At 36.8% G+C, this 17635-nt stretch overlaps 1 protein-coding gene across 10 annotated transcripts in view; it reads left to right on the top strand.

Annotated features, from left to right (window-relative positions):
* SLC4A10 (solute carrier family 4 member 10) overlaps positions 1-17635 on the top strand; it is a 144898-nt gene that overhangs the window by 112891 nt on the left and 14372 nt on the right. For all 10 annotated transcript variants that reach the window (XM_064434700.1, XM_064434702.1, XM_064434699.1 and 7 more), the window contains 6 exons: positions 9304-9409; positions 12025-12186; positions 12437-12550; positions 13058-13219; positions 16009-16260; positions 17467-17535. In XM_064434700.1, coding sequence (XP_064290770.1) covers positions 9304-9409; positions 12025-12186; positions 12437-12550; positions 13058-13219; positions 16009-16260; positions 17467-17535 — 865 coding nt within the window. The remainder of the gene's footprint in view (positions 1-9303; positions 9410-12024; positions 12187-12436; positions 12551-13057; positions 13220-16008; positions 16261-17466; positions 17536-17635) is intronic.

The raw sequence follows: 17635 nt of genomic DNA, 5'->3' as shown, positions 1-17635 counted from the left end.
CAGAATCCCAGACTGGTTTTTGAAGGGTGGTGTTTTAGTGCTGCCTGCTCTTGGTAACTGAGCAATGAATGTAAAATGTGCAGAACACACAGGATGCTAAAGGAGCAGCCTTTGTCATCCTCCAGTTACACCTATTGATCTGTCCTGGCCTACAGTGCTGGAATACCAGCCACAGTTCTAGATTTTTCAAACACAGCTCCTGAAAGATAAGCATCTTCCAGATGTTTGGAAGGAAGATTTCACCACTGTGTGCTGTTTTCAAACACATATATCAGAATTATTTGATATCACTGATATCAAACTTATTTGATATACTATTTTTGTAGCTATTTGAGTTTATTATTTAATACCTATATTTTCAGTTATTCTTTCACTCTGTACATAGTACAAATAGATTGCCTTTTAAACTCTTGTATTAAATCTCACATTTGGCACTTATACTGTATCTTCTACTTGCAGCATATTCCTGTTTATTATCAATCATGCCCTTACCAACTGACCCCACTAAATTGTCTAGCTGTAGACATATAGCTCTTACGGGATGGGACTTATATTTTTTTAGCTTTGAAATTGATTTTTGGGAATGGCAGTGTACTGACAATCAGTGCATGTTGATTATCTTGTAAGGGCATATCTGCTGCTGTCCAAGGATCTGTGTTCTGAATGTAGCAAAAGGCTAATTCCAACCTCTCCTGTTCTCTCCATCCCTTTCTCTTTCATCTGAGATTTCTTAGTTATTCAGAACCAGTCCCAAAAGACTGGGAGAAGTGAAAGATGTGGTCAGTTGCCACAACTCTACATCAGGTGCCCAAATCAGCTTTCACAGCAGACTTGATGCAGCCTGAACTCTCTGGGTTTGCTGTGCAATGTGCACATGTTAGAGTTACTCTGTCCAGGTACAGTGGCCTTTTGCCAGAAGGTGAGATGTCACAATTTTCATCCCCATGGGATCATCACAAGACATTTCAAGTGCTCTCAGTCCCTGCTCAATTGTCTGTACATGACTAAGCTCTGGAAAGATAAGAAACGAAAAGATGGATAAGCATGAAAGTTTACTCAAAATAAAAATCTCTCCTTTCTGTACTTGAAGTTAGGAAATATTGATTTCACAAGGAATTAGCTTTTTCTGCAGCATCTGATTCCAGTCCTTCTACTTGTAGCTTAAATGGATAACAAACTTGGGCTGAAATTGGTCCTGTCCTTAAAAGGATCAGCGTACTCTGTTACAGAAGCTAATTAGTATCTGCTGTTTTGCTAATTAAAACAGCTGTTTGCATTTTCCTCTTTGGGGATTTTAAAGGCAAGTTTTTAATTGTTAGTAAAGCCTTGGCAGGTCTTTAATTAGCCATGCATGATCTTCAAAAGGTTGAGCAACTCATTTCTCTTTGAATGCTCAACCAAAGCTTATGTAAAGCTTTTTTTTCGATTTGCAATTCTGTGCTAGAAAACTTCGGTTACACTGTAAAATTTGTGTTTTCTGTGGCCCACTCAAAAAGTTGATGATAAATTGGTCAGAACACTGATCATATTTGAAACTTTTAGCGTATGCTGTGGCGCAGCTGTCCTCTTTTCTCCCATGTGCTTTCTGAGGATGCTCTGATGTCCACAGGTAGTCTGTCTACATGCCAGTACTGTTCCTTTGCCCTGGTGAAGACATGAGTTTGACCCAGGAAAAGTCATTGGCATTCTGTTAGTGTTCTCTTTGGAGTACTAGAAAGACGAAGAAAACAGTAATTTTAAATGGTTGGTGTTTCAACCAGATTGAAACCATATTTTAAGTAAGAAAGAAAATCTATTCTGTATTTTTGGTGGGCTTGAATTGTCTTGCAAACAGTCTCTGTTGCAAGAATTTGATGTAAAAGACTTCACTGAATACATCTCTTATATGTGAGAGTACAGGAGTCATTACTAATATCTGCCATAATACACCTTAGAACACTAGGGGAAGAACATTCAGAACAGTTGGGATTTTTTTTTTAAGTTTTTAATCAAGCACAACCAAATATTTGAAAATCAACTGAAAGTCCACCTAAAAGATCTATTAAAAATTGCATTTAGCATTTTCCCATTTTAAGTGGAAGATAGGTGTTGAGTTTTTTACAAAATTCTACCTCAAAATGACAAAAATATCTTTTTGCATGATCTAATTAGTATAAAACTAGACACAATGCACTTTTTACTCATTTTTAAATTATATTTTTTTACTCTGTATTTAAATATGTGATCTACTTCCAGGCAAAATCCATTCAGCATTTATATGTAACTTTTTCCTAAAACATCAGATTTTTGATATGGATGATGAAGAATAAAGCATTTAAGTGAGAAGTCAAAGGAAGGACAAAGACAACCTTATTTTCAGTGTGTTACTGTGCTGTATTTTCTTATTTTTAAACTATATTGTTTTGAAGGAACTTGAATAGAGTAGCTACATTGTTTATTAAATTAAATACAAATACTTCTTGATCATAGCATTTCTATTTTTTTTATGTGACCTTTTGGTATTTGTCATGCCATTAGCATTTGTAGGTTGGCATAGCAACTCTCTTATTTCTGCACTCCTCCTCCTGTTTTTATCCTACCCTGGTAGCAAATATATCTCCAGTTAGTGAAACCTGTCTGGAACGCTGATGCCCATCAGTTTTAAAGTGTATATTAAATATTAGAATGTTATTTTTGCTAGGAAAAGAGAACCCCATATTGGAGCAGATAAATCCCCCTGGTTTTAAATGAAAAACGGAATAAGCATTGTGGATGAAAGGAATGTGATTTAGAAAGCAATCCAGTAGTCTTTAAAATACAAGCATTTTAAGATAGTTATCTTAGAATTCAGGAGTTCAGTTATTTCTCAGGGTGAGGTTGCTTAGATCTTTATATACCTTTTTGGCATATAAAGGAATTTTATATACCTTTTTGGTTTTTATTAATTCTTTTTTCAAAGTGATGAATTCATGTTGTTTTAATAATTCTTTACCAGAAGTTACTCAATTATTAACAGATTACATTGAATAATTTTAAAGTGATTTCTTGGCATAGTAATATGCATATTGCAATCTGTCTTGGTATTGACATGCACTTAAGCATTAGGAGTAGAAAATCCCACTCTGATGTAATTAGGGAGCCAAGATCATGTCAATCTCAGTATCATTTCAGGCTATAGAAACCATTGCTTCTAGAAGGCATTGTGAAGATTAGTTTTGTGCATACCACTGTTTGCACAAGCAAGTTTTAAGTCTTCCATTATCTATATAAATTAATCTAAAGGCATCATTAATGGATGCAAATTAGTGAAACCTGGTTTATACCCTGTGTCCCTTAAGCTGCAGGTGGAATGAGAAGAGTCAGTGATGAAGAGCACAGTATTGTTCATTAGGGTCCCAGGCATGTAATTGAATTTCAATTCCTGTAATGATTTCTTTGAGGTTAGATATGAATACAGATGTTCTGTTTCCCTTCTTTATAGTTTTTTCCCCTACAGTTAAGTATCTGTGCCATATCCCATGTGTTCTTCCCTGAGAATATCCCTCTTCCTCCCAGAACCATGCAAGTGCCATCACTGAGTTTAACTGCTGGTTCCCTTTTGCTTCTTGACAAACCTTGGAATCCAGCCTTTTTTTTTCTTCTATTTTTTCCAGGACTTCTCTGTGCCTGCCCATCCCAGCTGACTTGTTTATCCCTTTCTCCTTCATTTGACCCCAGAGAGTGCCCACCTTGTTTTATTCTTTCCTACTACTTGTCCCCTCCAGTTTGGAACTAGATCTCTTTGTTAAGCAATTCTCCACAGCATTCAGTTTGCAGTTGAGAGCTGGTCTACACAATGCCTTCAAAATTTAGGAAGGCTTTCATAAAATCTGGGTGTGGTTTTGTTACAGTACCTTTATATGTATTGATGCATTGCACCTGCACAGTTGAAACCCAAGCTGACCATATAGCACTGCAATGTATTGCAGTAATTATTTCTGTATGCATTATACTGAGCCTCTTCTCCTCAAGTGTATGCACTCTTATCTTTGGAAGCAGGGTGAAGTGACATCCTAGAAATATTTCACAGTGAAAGGTTGCAGATGAATTGTCAATATCCCCCAGAGTTGCACTGCTTTTCTGCACAGGAACTTCTGTGTATGGCAGTTACATACCATAGTGCTGCTGCAAATGCATGGACTGCACACTGCACCAGATAGCTAATAAAACCCAACCTTTGAGGTTAACAAAGCTGCAATATGATTATAAATCTGTTCTCTAGACTTTCCCCTTGAAAAAAACACCATTTGCCTCCCGATGTGCTATCCTAAAGAACCTGACTCTTTGAGGTTTCTTCAGGCTAACATCAGTTCCCCTTCTCAGATTTATCTGTGTTTCTCTCTCTGTGAAACTGTTGTACTGCTGACTGCATTGTTTAGGTGCTTTAATAGGCTTTTCTATTTTCCTCCTGAACTTAACCAAATAAACTGTACAGCCTTGTAACCTTAGAGAATATATGTGGATGCCTACTGATGTTCGTGACTGTCAGAGAAGGGCCACATAACAGTGGTCGTAATTCAGGATGGCAGATCTCATAAATAAATGAAGAAAAAAATCTTGTCTTGCCATGACAGCTGTGCTGTGAAAGGGTTTCATGATACTGAGAATAGAACTTAACTGACAAGTCCATTTTCCATCACTATTAATTATTTTGTTTCCAGTCTTTTCTCCACTGAACCTTTGATTTAGTCGGTATGAAGGTTGGCCCAAGAAGGAATATATGGTAAATAAAATGCCAGGGATGTGCAGGTATTGTAGGTATGAGACAGCAGAGAAGATATCATTTTACGATACTGTTGTTTTCTTTTTCCCATAGAAGTTGTTAGACAAACAGAAGGATTCCGTGAATGCCCATAATTCCCATGAAATGGTGTATTTGGAGAAAACCTAAACATGCATAGCATAGTGCTATTAATATACTTCAGCCTTGTAAATGCAACGTGAAGAATACCTACACCTATACATTACTTTAAAAACAAACTTAGTGATGTTATCTTCCATTTCATACTGTCACCTTCCTCTGTCTGTGATCAGTGCACAGCGTGCTCAGAGCGTCCTCTGTGCTAGGGGAAAACCTTCCTACTCCTACTACCTAATATGTGCTCTGATATTCAGTGAGACATATTGTTTAAACAAGCACATTTTGCAACTTATTTGTCATACTTGCCTGCAGTTTTTTAAGTGTAATAAATATTCATGTAGAGCAAATCTCATTCTCAGGCTATCTTAAGTGAGCCAGAAAGGCATTTTTTCCCTTCTAGGAAGGGGAGATGGTATATTGACTAATCAGGAAGAAGCTGCAGTTACATTTTTATAGATCATATCCTTATCTAGTATAAATAGGTGGCACTTACAATATGTAGATGCTGGAAAAATAAGAGATCCAAACCAGTGCCTGTTGAATTTTATAAAATCATCAATAGTAAGTGCCTCCTAATCTTGAAAACCTGCTACTGAAAAATGGCAACTGCCAAGGGATGAATTGCCATGGGGCTTTCAAAGGGAGCTGCACCATTTAAGTGTAGTTTATTTACTCACAAAAACACTGTCTGAGGCTCTTTTTTGTAGCTGGACAGGCAACGTGCTAAATTAAAGTCTGTGTGGGGAGCAGAGCATGCATGACAGAGTAAAGAGAAGAAAATGGTGAAGAAGCAGCCTGAAGAATCAGGGTTCTGAGATGAATGTTGTAAGGATTGGAAGGACTAGACTGAGGTTAATTTGAATTGAACAAATAAATGTAGGTAATAAGTTTCTTGTTGTGCAGTTAACAGAAAATTAGTCAGGATGCAAGTGGTTTTAGTAAAGAACATTTTAATTGTTGAGCAGCCATGATATTTATGTTTTATTGCTAATCTAAAAAGGAGGGGGAATATATTCCCCAACTTGACATATAAAGTGACAGGTTTTTAATTTGCTAACTAATATTCCCTTTCCCATAGTCCAGAGAAAGAGGGCTCATACAGACAGTCTTTTTGGTGCTATTAAGGATAGTATAATCCACTTTCTATTAGGCTGTATTTGATTTTTAAACACCCTAAAAGAAAACAAGTTTCACTGATATCTGTTTAGCTGCAAAATATGGACATTTTAAATACAGGTAGGGATCTGTGACTGGGTATCTAGTGCCATTTTAGATCTCTCAGCCTCCAGCTGCTTTGAAAACAAAGACATGAGTCAACGAAGATCCTCTCATATGTGCCAACTCATCATGGGTGTCACAGGTACCATGGAGTGTACAGTCACCCATGCTTAAACATCTGAATTGCTACCAGGAGATCAGAATGTCTTGCCATATCCGAAAGGGTAAAGATGAAAAATTATTTATTTCTGTCATCAGTGTGATGAAAGAAATGTGTTGAGATTGGCAGCAAAGATTGCCCGGCCCCCCCATTGTGACACCTATGCTTTTGCTACCACAACCAGTGTCAAATTCTTCCCTGCCTTTATTCTAGCCAGGATGAAAGAGAATCGAAATAATCCTTTTGAATCTTTTAGTGTCAGGAAGGTGATTGCTGACTTATCACTCAAAGACACAGGTGTATGTTGCTAAGTTGGTACTGTATTTAAAGATTAATATGTTGCTTAGAAAATACAGGTATTTATATTTGGTAATAGTTTAAACTCCCCACAGATCCCTCATAATGGGCAAATGCTCAGCACTTTAAACAACTTTACAAGAATGTAAGAGCATTTGAACCCCCAAGAGGAAATAACTTTTTGCTTATTCCAGCATTCTGAGTAATATTTCATCAGGAAAATAGAAGGATGTGTTAGTGTTAACTATTCAGCGTATTTTGCTTTTTCTGGCAAAACTACTCAAAGTAAAAATGGCAATGAAAGAGACTAAAATACTAAAAAGATGAAAGTAGGAAGCATTATTTCATTAATGTGAGATTATCCTTGAAGGTCAGTTACATTGGGAAATAGTTATCATTGAAGCAATTAAATCTGTTATGAAACAACACATTATGGTAGATAATGTTTTTATGTTTTGGCACTGAATGGTACCTTCATTTGTGTTTTCTGGGATGGACAGGGAGTGTTTTACTATCTCACAGTTCTATAATGTTGAGCAATTAGTGGGATGCTGGAAGACAGTAATACCATGATACAATCTCACATCAAAATGTCAGTGTTGCCAAAACACATACAATGTTGAAAGCAATGCAATGTTGTATATATCAAAACACTGAGATCATTGTTTGAATGGTCTTCTGAGTAGAAAGAGGAGCTGATCTCCACACTCAGGGCCGAGCTCTGCCCCCATTCAGTGACAGGAGCCCTGTGCAGGGTGATTTTGGTCTGCGTGGGTGTAGTTTGCACAAGTCACTTATTTGCTGATGATCAGTCTGCCATTGCTAAATGCCTGTGAAATTTGGTGAAGACCAGACTGGAATGCTGCGCAGGAGAAAAGTGATATTGGTATAGAAATAAACAGGTGATCTCATCTGAAGGTGATTACCTGAGCTGTATTAATCTATAGCTTCAAGTGTCACGTTTCTGAGGAAATAGAAATTTTGGCTCCTCTAACCTTTAAATGTAATTTTGCAGTTTGCAGCAAGTGTAGCTGTCCCATGTAGTGCTGGCGACAGGCACAGTCTCCCCTTCTAGTGAGGAAGTGACAGAGCGAGCAGCCCCTGCCGCCCTGGCCTGCTGTAAGCAAACACGGCCCTGTGATCGGCGCGGGACACCAGGGCCAGGGAGCTCCTGCGCTCCCAGAAAACAGCAGTAACCTGACACAGCCACCTCTGTTGTGCTGCATGAGCATCCAGTACTCCCTTGCAATACATGATGTAGCCCTACTGTTTGTTGGCTTTATTCTGCTACTGTAGCTCACTGGTAGTGATGTGCTTCATTTAACCCATTCTGTAATCGAGCTACGCATTGAACACGCTTTCATGCTGCACTTAGGGCCTGATCCAAAGCATATTAAATATGTTCGAAAGATCCAGTCAAGGACTTTTGGCTCAGGCCCTCTACTTCTCTCAATGCAGTTGCTTTTTTTTTTTTCCTTTTGTTCATGGGCTGTGAAGGTTTTCTCTTTCTTTTGGAAATAGCTGCATTTAAAATAAAAGCAAGGAATTGCACAAAGACAACCTGCATCTTTCCCTCTCTATGTATTAAATGCAGCTGTTGTCACATGTATAGTATTGTAATTGAAATAGTGTCAGTGTTGTGTCCTCGTGGTTTAGATGGTAGAATTTAATATATAGAAAATCATACAAATCTAGATAAATATTGTCATTTTATGGAAAGATAAACAGTCACATAGAAAATAGATGACATAGGTAAGTGAATAAACTGATATTCTGCTACAGCTGTAATGCAATTTATGCTCAGTGGCTCTGCACACGATAGTCAGATGTTATCCTGTCCCCAGCTACTTCTGAAAACTTTATCAGAGAGTAGACAATTTATTTAAAGTCATCACAGGCACATTGAGATACTAGCAGACTAGATGGTGCTATAGATTATTAAAGTAGGATTAATTTAAAGTGTATTGTGAAGTGCACTTGACATCTTGGATCCTACAGAGTATCCTGGATGTTTTGAAGGCTTTGTCAAAGAAAAAGCCTCCCACAGTTGCTTCAGAGGCTTTAAAGACTTAATTTTGATTTTAAATTACTTATTTTTAAATTACTTATTGTCCTCCTACACTGCCTCATCACATTTTGCGTGCTAAAATACACAATTTGAAATGAAAACTGTGCTTTTACAGCAGCTGCGGGAAAAGGAAAAACAAGGGACACAGAGTTCAGAGAGCCTTTGGTGCTGGTGATCCTGACATTCAAAGCCCTGACACTTGACTGGGTAGTTGGGCAATTTTGCATGCAAAGGCACTTCTCCATCTAGGAAAGAAAGAGGACACAGAGAGTTTGTTATTTGTGAAATGGATCAGCCTGGAACTGTACATAGCATCTAATGTCCATGTAGAGAAGTGTTAGGTGTTAGAGGGTGGACCAGACCAGCATATTCTCAGTATTACAAACTGTGCTCAGAAGTATCAATAGACAAGGAAGAAAAAAGGTGGTAAAACTCAATGTGATCAGTGGTTTGAATATGTCACGCTACGTACTATATATGCATATGCACCTCACAGCAAATGATGCTCCAGTAATAGCACTAGCTACTGAACTACAAACTGCTTCAAAGCATGCATTTACTGAACTCATTTGAACTACAATTATCTGCCAATGTAGAGCATAATTTCAATGTATCTTAAAATTGAAAATTTGGATTAATATCTGATATATCTTTTATTAAGGAAAAAATATTTATTTTCAGATGCAATTGTGTGGAACCAGAACATCCTAGCAATAAAACCTTACAATACTGGCAGGACTACAATATATCTGCATCTGATGTGCCATGGGGGAACCTAACTGTGTCAGTAAGTAAATTTTGGAACTTAATAAATACAGACAAAGGCATAAATAATTTTCTCTATCTTACTGCAACAAATATATTTTAAAAATAATAAATTTCCTGCTCATATTTGTTGAAATAAATAATAAAAGATACTTAACAAAAATTGACATGAACTTTATAGTGTTATCTCCTTTTGTAAGCTTTTTGCAGCAAGTGTGTGCATTTTATGCCCTGCTTTGGAACTTTCTTGACACACTAGCACAAGAGCTTGGCTGAGATTAAGTCAAACATGTCAAATGACAATGAATTTGTCCTGAATTCTGCCAGATGGCAAAACCAAAGTTCCCTTGTGTAGAAAGAATCAGAAGCATTTATTTCCCCTAAAACACTCTTGCAGTAGTTCAGGCTACAAAAAAGAGAATGGGGAGAAATTTTCTCTTCAATGACCACTTTTTTTCTCACATAAGTTCTGTAATTTCTTTTCCCAGGGGAGAAAGGGGATAAAGCTCCATTTTAGTGGGGCTTGCATGAATGTGTAACAAGCTTCTTAATGGTACACTTTTCTGTGTTTAAAGGACTTATATAATTCAAGTTTGCCTTCTTCAAAGTGATATTTACAACTTGATTAAAACGTTGTGTTGAGATTGGGCCACCACTTTTTCTTGCAAATGGATCATTTCATTTCAGTCAAAGAGAACTGAGTGCGAAAGACACCAGACTGAAGAGATAATTGAATTAACCAAATCGTAGGCATAATCAAATTGAACACTTTAAAGCCAATCCAGTGGACTGTCTCCAGAAGATACTGTTCTTTTTTTTTCAAAGGCAGGGATGCAGAAGAGCTCATGTTAAGTAAGAGCTGTCTTCCATGGCTGCTCTGTCTTGCTTACATGCCTTCCTCTGAGCAAGGACTGCTCCTCAACTCTGTTGGTGTGGCAACAGCAGAAAGAAAGTTGAGAACTGCTGGCCTGAGGGATTCCAGCAGTCCAGAATGAATATTCTCAAAATTGCAGCACACTCTAAGAGCATCTGTGCAGGAGCAGACTCCTCCTCTCACTTTCTCAGATCTCTGACAGTGTTTTTCAGAGTACATTTGCAGCTGAGGAGATTTAAAATAACAGATTTTGTTTTAACTATAAATGTAAAAGACTGGCTGCATTATATAAAACCCTTAAAAACTTCTGTGAAAGCTTATTACCAAAACTTGAGTTTACATAGGTAGCAGTATAACTGACCAACTTTTCCCATGAGTCCCTGCAGCTGTCAAAGAAATAACTGATTTTTTTGAACTTTTGTGTCTTTGTTTCTTGCAAGCATCATCAAGAAACTTCTGTTCTAGAGAACTACAGTAAGGGATTAGACATTGCTGTCTGTAAATATTTGGTCAGCCTCACCCCATTATGTCTCTTTCACTGCTCATATCTTCATATATTTCTTGTGTCTAGTTGAAATATTTCAGTTTTCTGAAGATCTGGATGCTCATTCTCTCTTAAAACGCAATGATTATTTTTTGCTATCAAGACAAACCAAGTGTGAGCAAAGGATTTTTGGACCAAGTATGAAGAGGATTTTGGACAAGTGTGAAGAGGATTTTGATGGTGACAAAATCCTCTTCAAGAGGCATATGATGAACTGCATCCCAAGTTTACAGCTGTAGCAGTATAAAAAACCTTGCACTCCTTTGTCTCACAGTCATCAAATAGCAATTGTGGTTTGTTTCCAAGAGAATCTTTTTTCAAAGCCAAAGTTTCCCATAACAGGATAATTGTGGAGTGAGTGTGATGGGCCAATGACACACTTGTTTAATACAAAAAGTTTGTGATCTGACAGGATATTTCTTCCTGGAATCCCTGATTCTGGGTGCTGCTTTTCATTTTTATTAGTAAGTGTGGAGGCATTGGGAAGGAGAAGGAAAGGATTCTGAGTCCAGAGGTGGTGGCTCACATTTCTAGAGCTATTCTTTATGGTTTTAGATGACTAAGAATAGTAGTGGAGAAGTACTGGAAATTATTTCTACTGTATCTGCATATTGATAATAAATTATATTAAATATAATTGAGTTTAAAGATTTAGGGTTTTCGGGCATTTTATCAGATCTTTTTGTAACAGAAATACAATTTGCAGGATGTGCTGCCCCCGTGTGGTATTAAATGTATTTGGCTCTTTTTAGGCCAATGCCCCACATCCTAAATAGCTTTTTCTTCAGTTGCTGGGGCTGTGAAGTGAAAACAAAAAAGCAGTTCTTGAGAAAGCACCAGGACCAGACTTTCTCTTTGTGCCTTTTGAACTTTGCTTTCCACACTTAGAGCGTGTTAGTAAGTGTAAATCTGTGTTTGTACACAGAAAATAAATCAGTGTACTTGCTGAATTTGAACAAACCCTGTTTTTATGTTAATTATTTTATTTATGGTATGTCTTAGTGACTTCATCATTTAATATGGCTAAAAAAGAGATTCCCTTGGGAATTTTCCATGCAGACTAGATAGACACGTAGTGAGTTTTAAGTTTTAAAAGAATAAATATCTAGAAATTGTTTTACTATTTCTAGTAATACAATTTAGAAAAGAAATTGGAAAGAAAGTGTTAGTGTAAGCATGGATAATTTTTAGGACAGTACTATTTTTCTCTCCCTGATAGGAATGTAAAAAGTTTCATGGCGAGTTTGTTGGGCGAGCCTGTGGTCATCATGGCCCTTACGTTCCAGACGTCCTCTTCTGGTCTGTCATCTTGTTCTTCTCCACAGTAACGCTCTCATCCACTCTGAAGCAGTTCAAAACCAGCCGATACTTCCCAACAAAGGTGTGTGCCCTCATTTAAACTCAAAAGTTGTCATCAGTGGTGTCTAAGTATGAATTCCATCTGCATTGCAAATTCAGTTAACTGCTGGTGAAGTAGACAGGGCATCTTTCCTCTCTTAGAAACTTGTATCAGAATAAGCATGATTTTAGCTGTAAGCTAAAGCTGTAAGCTGTACTAAAACAGTGAAGAAAAATCTTAAATCATACCTGAAACTTTTAGCTAAAATTGTAATTTCTCTCAATAATCTTAGGTACGCTCTGTTGTCAGTGACTTTGCTGTCTTTCTCACTATTTTGTCCATGGTTTTAATTGACTATGCCATTGGAATTCCATCACCAAAACTTCAGGTTCCAAATGCTTTTAAGGTAAGTTGTTGATAAATTGCACTACTTTATCATTTTGCAAAGTAATCTATTATGGTACGTTTATAATTGTTTATTATCATCATCAGGGAGTAGTGATTGTATGAAAATTTTTGTGTTCACAAGGAATTATGCAACCTCTCTGATTTATGGATCATGTAAGTGAACCTCTCCCATCAGGCTCTTTCATGCTTCTTAATGTTAATTTCCTCTGTAGAAATTAACAGCGTTTGAATCACTCAAATTCTAAACTACTGTAATGTTCTGGGGCTTCCTTCAAATTTTGGGTTTACTGTATCAAGTGCAACCAAGTCTGTAATAATCCAGATGATATTATTATATGCAATTTCTTGGCTTGGCATTAGAGGAAGTCTAGGATGTTTTTTAGTGCTCTTTACAGGTTGGTTTTAAAGGAAGTCATATCCTATAATATTTTGTATGTATTCTTGTGAAATTGAAATGTGAATAATCCTTACAGTTCTGACTGGCCATGCATGACTGTTTTTTTAGCCCACCAGAGATGATCGTGGCTGGTTTATTACTCCTTTGGGGCCTAATCCTTGGTGGACAGTGATAGCTGCTGTAATTCCAGCCCTGCTTTGTACTATCCTTATCTTTATGGACCAGCAGATCACAGCTGTCATTATCAATAGAAAAGAACACAAACTAAAGGTATTCAGTCAAAATTTATACTTTCACTGTTGTTTTCTGCTTCAGATTATGTAATGTGCATCCATCTACTTTAGTGTGCTAGCTTGTATTATATATTATGTAGAACCCCTTTAAATTTTTATGCTTTTTTCTTTGTTGGTCTATGTGGTACCTGTGCCCTGTGTCAGTGATCCACTGCCTTACAGAGAACTTTATGAATGTCATTTGGAATACAGATTCTGAGTTAAGAAAGTGCTGACTTCTGTGCTTTAGTAGGTGTAGGATCCATTAACTTAAAAAAAGATGCTTTCCAGTTGATAATCTCAAATACCACAGTATTAATGGCCTCTTCACGTACTGACTGTTGTTCTACTGGATTGGATTTTCAAAAAATACTCAGTGGTTATTTTGTAATATAAGATTTTTATCCCCTCTGTTTGTCCTTCTCTGTGGTTCTACCCATCCTTTTTTTTAATGCCCTTCCTACATTAAAGAAGGGAGAAGAATAAAACTGAGCCTTAGAGGCACAATGGGTTCTTAAAACAACATAGGACAACTTCCTGCTCTGTTCTCTAACACTTTAGTTGCCTACAGATGGAGAGAGAAAAAGGGACATCACCCCTCTGAAAAACTGTTGGGCAAAATCTAGCAGCAGGTTTCTGTACATGTATATGCAGCAAGCTTAGGCTTTTTTTGACATACTTTTAATAAGCAGCAATCCAATCCCAAGTTGCTTTAGCAAATGCATTTGCAACCTTCACTTTGCATTGCCTCTTCTTGGATGATTGTGACATTTGATATGTTCTTTTTTTGCCCTCTTTGTCAGCCTGGCTCTTCATGTCAATCCATAGCATTGCATGTGGTTAACTTGACAGATGCAGGAATTTGCTGCCAAGCTTTGGAATGTGTTTTTTCAGCACTGGCATCTGGGAGTCAGATGGTCCTCCTGGCTGCCCCCTTGTCTTGCTGCGTTTTAGTTTTGCTGGGGTCTGGTGTAGCATCACCTGTTGCTATGCTTCCTTTTCTTCCCATATGTCAGGTTCCTCAGATCATGTATGAATGTGAGGAAATGCTCTCGGATTCTGTATGCATTAGCAGATACATTCCTCATAAATGTGTCAGAAGGTAAAAAAAGGTGTCTCTGTTAGGATTTAGAATTAAACTCTTTCTTTGAGTGCATTGTGCCTGTAACTAATATCTGTGTTTGACACATCTCTGAGTTTGTCAAGATGTGTCTTGGAGATAAGACTCATAAGCAGTTTTGGGGAGTGAGGGAAGGTTGCTAGAGTTGATTCTCTTCATTTTCTTTACTTTTTCCCCTTTTTAAATAATGTAAGCAAATAAGATGGCATTTTCATTTTGATATGTGGCTTACATTTTCATAAACCCAGACGCTTCCCATTTTAGAAGTAAAAGTTGTCTTCATAAAGAAATGATTTGTTTGCTTCCAACTCATTTTCCCCTCTTTTTTTATACTTCCCATAGCAAATTCTGGATAGTGCACATTTCAGCTTTTGGCAGTCTCTGTAGCAAACCCTTCCAAGTTTAGTTTAGTTACTTTTTTTATGTCAAAAGGCATTTGCATGGGTTTACAGGCAAAATTATGGTTCAACATATTCACATTGTTTGCATGAACATCGCTGTTTCATCAGACCATGACACTGGATTTGTTGCCATATTGCAAAGTTTTGTGGAGATGGCTAACTACCTGACTTTTTAAAGGAAAACAGCTTCAGCTGCTGCTTGCAGCTGTGAGGAGTCCTGGATACTTGCTAAAATTGAAGTGAAACATCCCACTCAGCTATGGTTCAGCTATGGTAGCAGATATCTATAGGACCAAGCTTGATGCATTGATGCATTTTTCTTTTTCAAGAGTGAAGGTTGTTATTGGAGGTATTTAATTTTTCCAAGATTCAACCAAAAGGTTTTATGCACAAAAGCAAACCATTATCCATCTGTTGGTAAATTTATGTAGCATTTGACCACTACAGAAGTGATCCAAACCCAAAGGTTTTGTACTGACTTTTCATATGGATATTATGATGCTATATTTGAATAAGGAAACCAATAAAGCAGCTTTTTATATTTTATTTTAATTTTAATTTTTAAATTTAATTTTAATATTTTAATATTTTAACTTAATATATTTTATTTTTTAATTCAATGTATCTTATTTTCTGGCTATCTGCTCTTATCTAAGATTGAAACTACATTACTGAAAATGTATATCATGTGCTTTCCATCTTAAAAAACTTCAGAAGAAACACTGTGGCTTTATGGCCCCTTGTAACATAAACTGACTTTGCAAATGTTATGGATTTTTATGTAGGGACCAATAAAAATACATATTTTTCCACCTCTTTGTAAGAATGGATGGAAGATCCACTAAGATTAGTGCAGTGGGAAGTTTGCAGCACAGCTGGATGTTCTGCTTACTGTTATCCACAGAAGAGACTTAGTCAAAACAGAAAATGTATGTATTCTCCAGTGTCACACCAATATCCATTTCATAAGTAGGAAAGCTGTTTGGTGCCCACTGTACAGTGGATTTTTGGTACACTTAACTCGTAACTGGAAGGAGTCCAGTGACATTGAGCACTGAGTGTGAACCAGTAGGAATTCCCTTTAGAAAACCAGTCTGCCATCCCCACTGACCCAGCCTGGATAACACATGAAGGAAGCTATTTTTTTCCTACAAGTCTAAAATTTTCAGTTGTCTCTAGCTGTTCATTAGGAATGCCTGCCAGGAGGGTTCTCCTTAATTCAGATGTCATTTTACATCTTCTTTCCATCCTTACTTTTTTTAACAGAAAGGATGCGGATACCACCTCGACCTACTCATGGTGGCAGTGATGCTTGGTGTGTGCTCTATTATGGGATTGCCGTGGTTTGTTGCAGCCACTGTCCTCTCTATTTCCCATGTGAACAGCTTAAAACTGGAATCAGAGTGCTCCGCTCCAGGGGAGCAGCCAAAATTTCTTGGAATCCGGGAGCAAAGAGTCACAGGGCTCATGATTTTTATCCTTATGGGCTCGTCTGTCTTTTTGACAAGTATTCTAAAGGTAATGTGGGGAAGTAAGGGAAAGTTAAAGAATACTGCACTGAACATTTCACTGTTGTTACTGTATTATCTAATGAATGCTCTTTCCAGGCACATTACTAACTAGCATAATGTTACACAATGACAGTTTAAAGTGGAATTCTAATTTTGCTTAATAAAGTGCCTAGCATGTTTAAAATAAAAATCTTGTAATGAAAATCTGGCCAGACTGAAGTCAAAGGGAATTCTGCCATTGAGCTGTATTCACACTTTGTCAATACTTTGGGCCCATGGCAAATTACCATGAAGCAGTCTCGTTATACCAATTTAAAATTTATTTAGATAATTTAAAACATTTTGTAGTTTCCAAGTAATTTAAAAATATTTTCACAGTTGCAAGAGAAGTTCTATGGTTTGTTTCTTGGAAATGAACAGAAAAATTATCTCATGCTTCCTGCATACTTAAGACAGCTCACCAGTGTCCTGAAAAAGGGTGTCTAGTTACAGTCATATATAATACCATGTATACATGTAATAAAACTTCTAAAACAATTATGTGGCCTCTGTGCAATCAGTGAGAGTTTTGGCATTGGCTTTAGTAAAGCCAAAACTTAGTCTTGAATATTGTTGTAGTGAGGGCAATAAGTCCGTGTACTTCTCAGCAGTATTTTATTAAGTATATCATAAGGCCTTCACTTTGATAACACACAGAACGTGCATTTTGTGTATTTAGTATTTCGAACAGATTCTATGGACATACTCATTTACCTGCACAGTTTATGCTATGAACCTGAACATTTAAATAGTCTCTTTAAACATAATTCCATAGAATCATTCACCCATTTTTAAATGCCTACAGCACAAAATATTACTTTTAGCAGTATTTTGTGTCTCTTGAACATTTTTCTGAGCTGTCCTTAAAGAATTTAAGTATAAATTAAGGTTTTAAATTTTTTTGTGTAGTTAATTTTATTAATAGAGAATTAAGTATATTGTAATAAATGGCCAGAAGAGGAAAATAAAACTACAGAGCCAGATGATTCTTTTGCTTTCTACTCTGAGAAACATTATTAATTTATAATTGAGTGACTCTGAATTTGCAACTTGTCTGATTAATGCAGGCATATGGCACTTTGTATTTCAACTGTTTTGAATGTCTTTCTAGAAGTGTTTAAAATTTTTAAGTAGTATTAAATATGCTCTTCTCTTTCTCTGCTTGTTTATGCAGTTTATTCCTATGCCAGTACTTTATGGAGTGTTTCTTTACATGGGTGCTTCATCTCTAAAGGGAATTCAGGTAATATGGATTTATGAGTGTGTTCTTGATGATGCTTTCTATAAAAATATTGCTGTTCTTATATTATTGTGTTAGCTTTTTTGTATAATCTTAAAGGAAT

Source organism: Passer domesticus, chromosome 10, assembly GCF_036417665.1.
Source record: "Passer domesticus isolate bPasDom1 chromosome 10, bPasDom1.hap1, whole genome shotgun sequence".
Taxonomy (NCBI): Eukaryota; Metazoa; Chordata; class Aves; order Passeriformes; family Passeridae; genus Passer; species Passer domesticus.
Note: the sequence above shows the minus strand (reverse complement) of the source record. Positions and strands in the feature narration are given on the sequence as shown.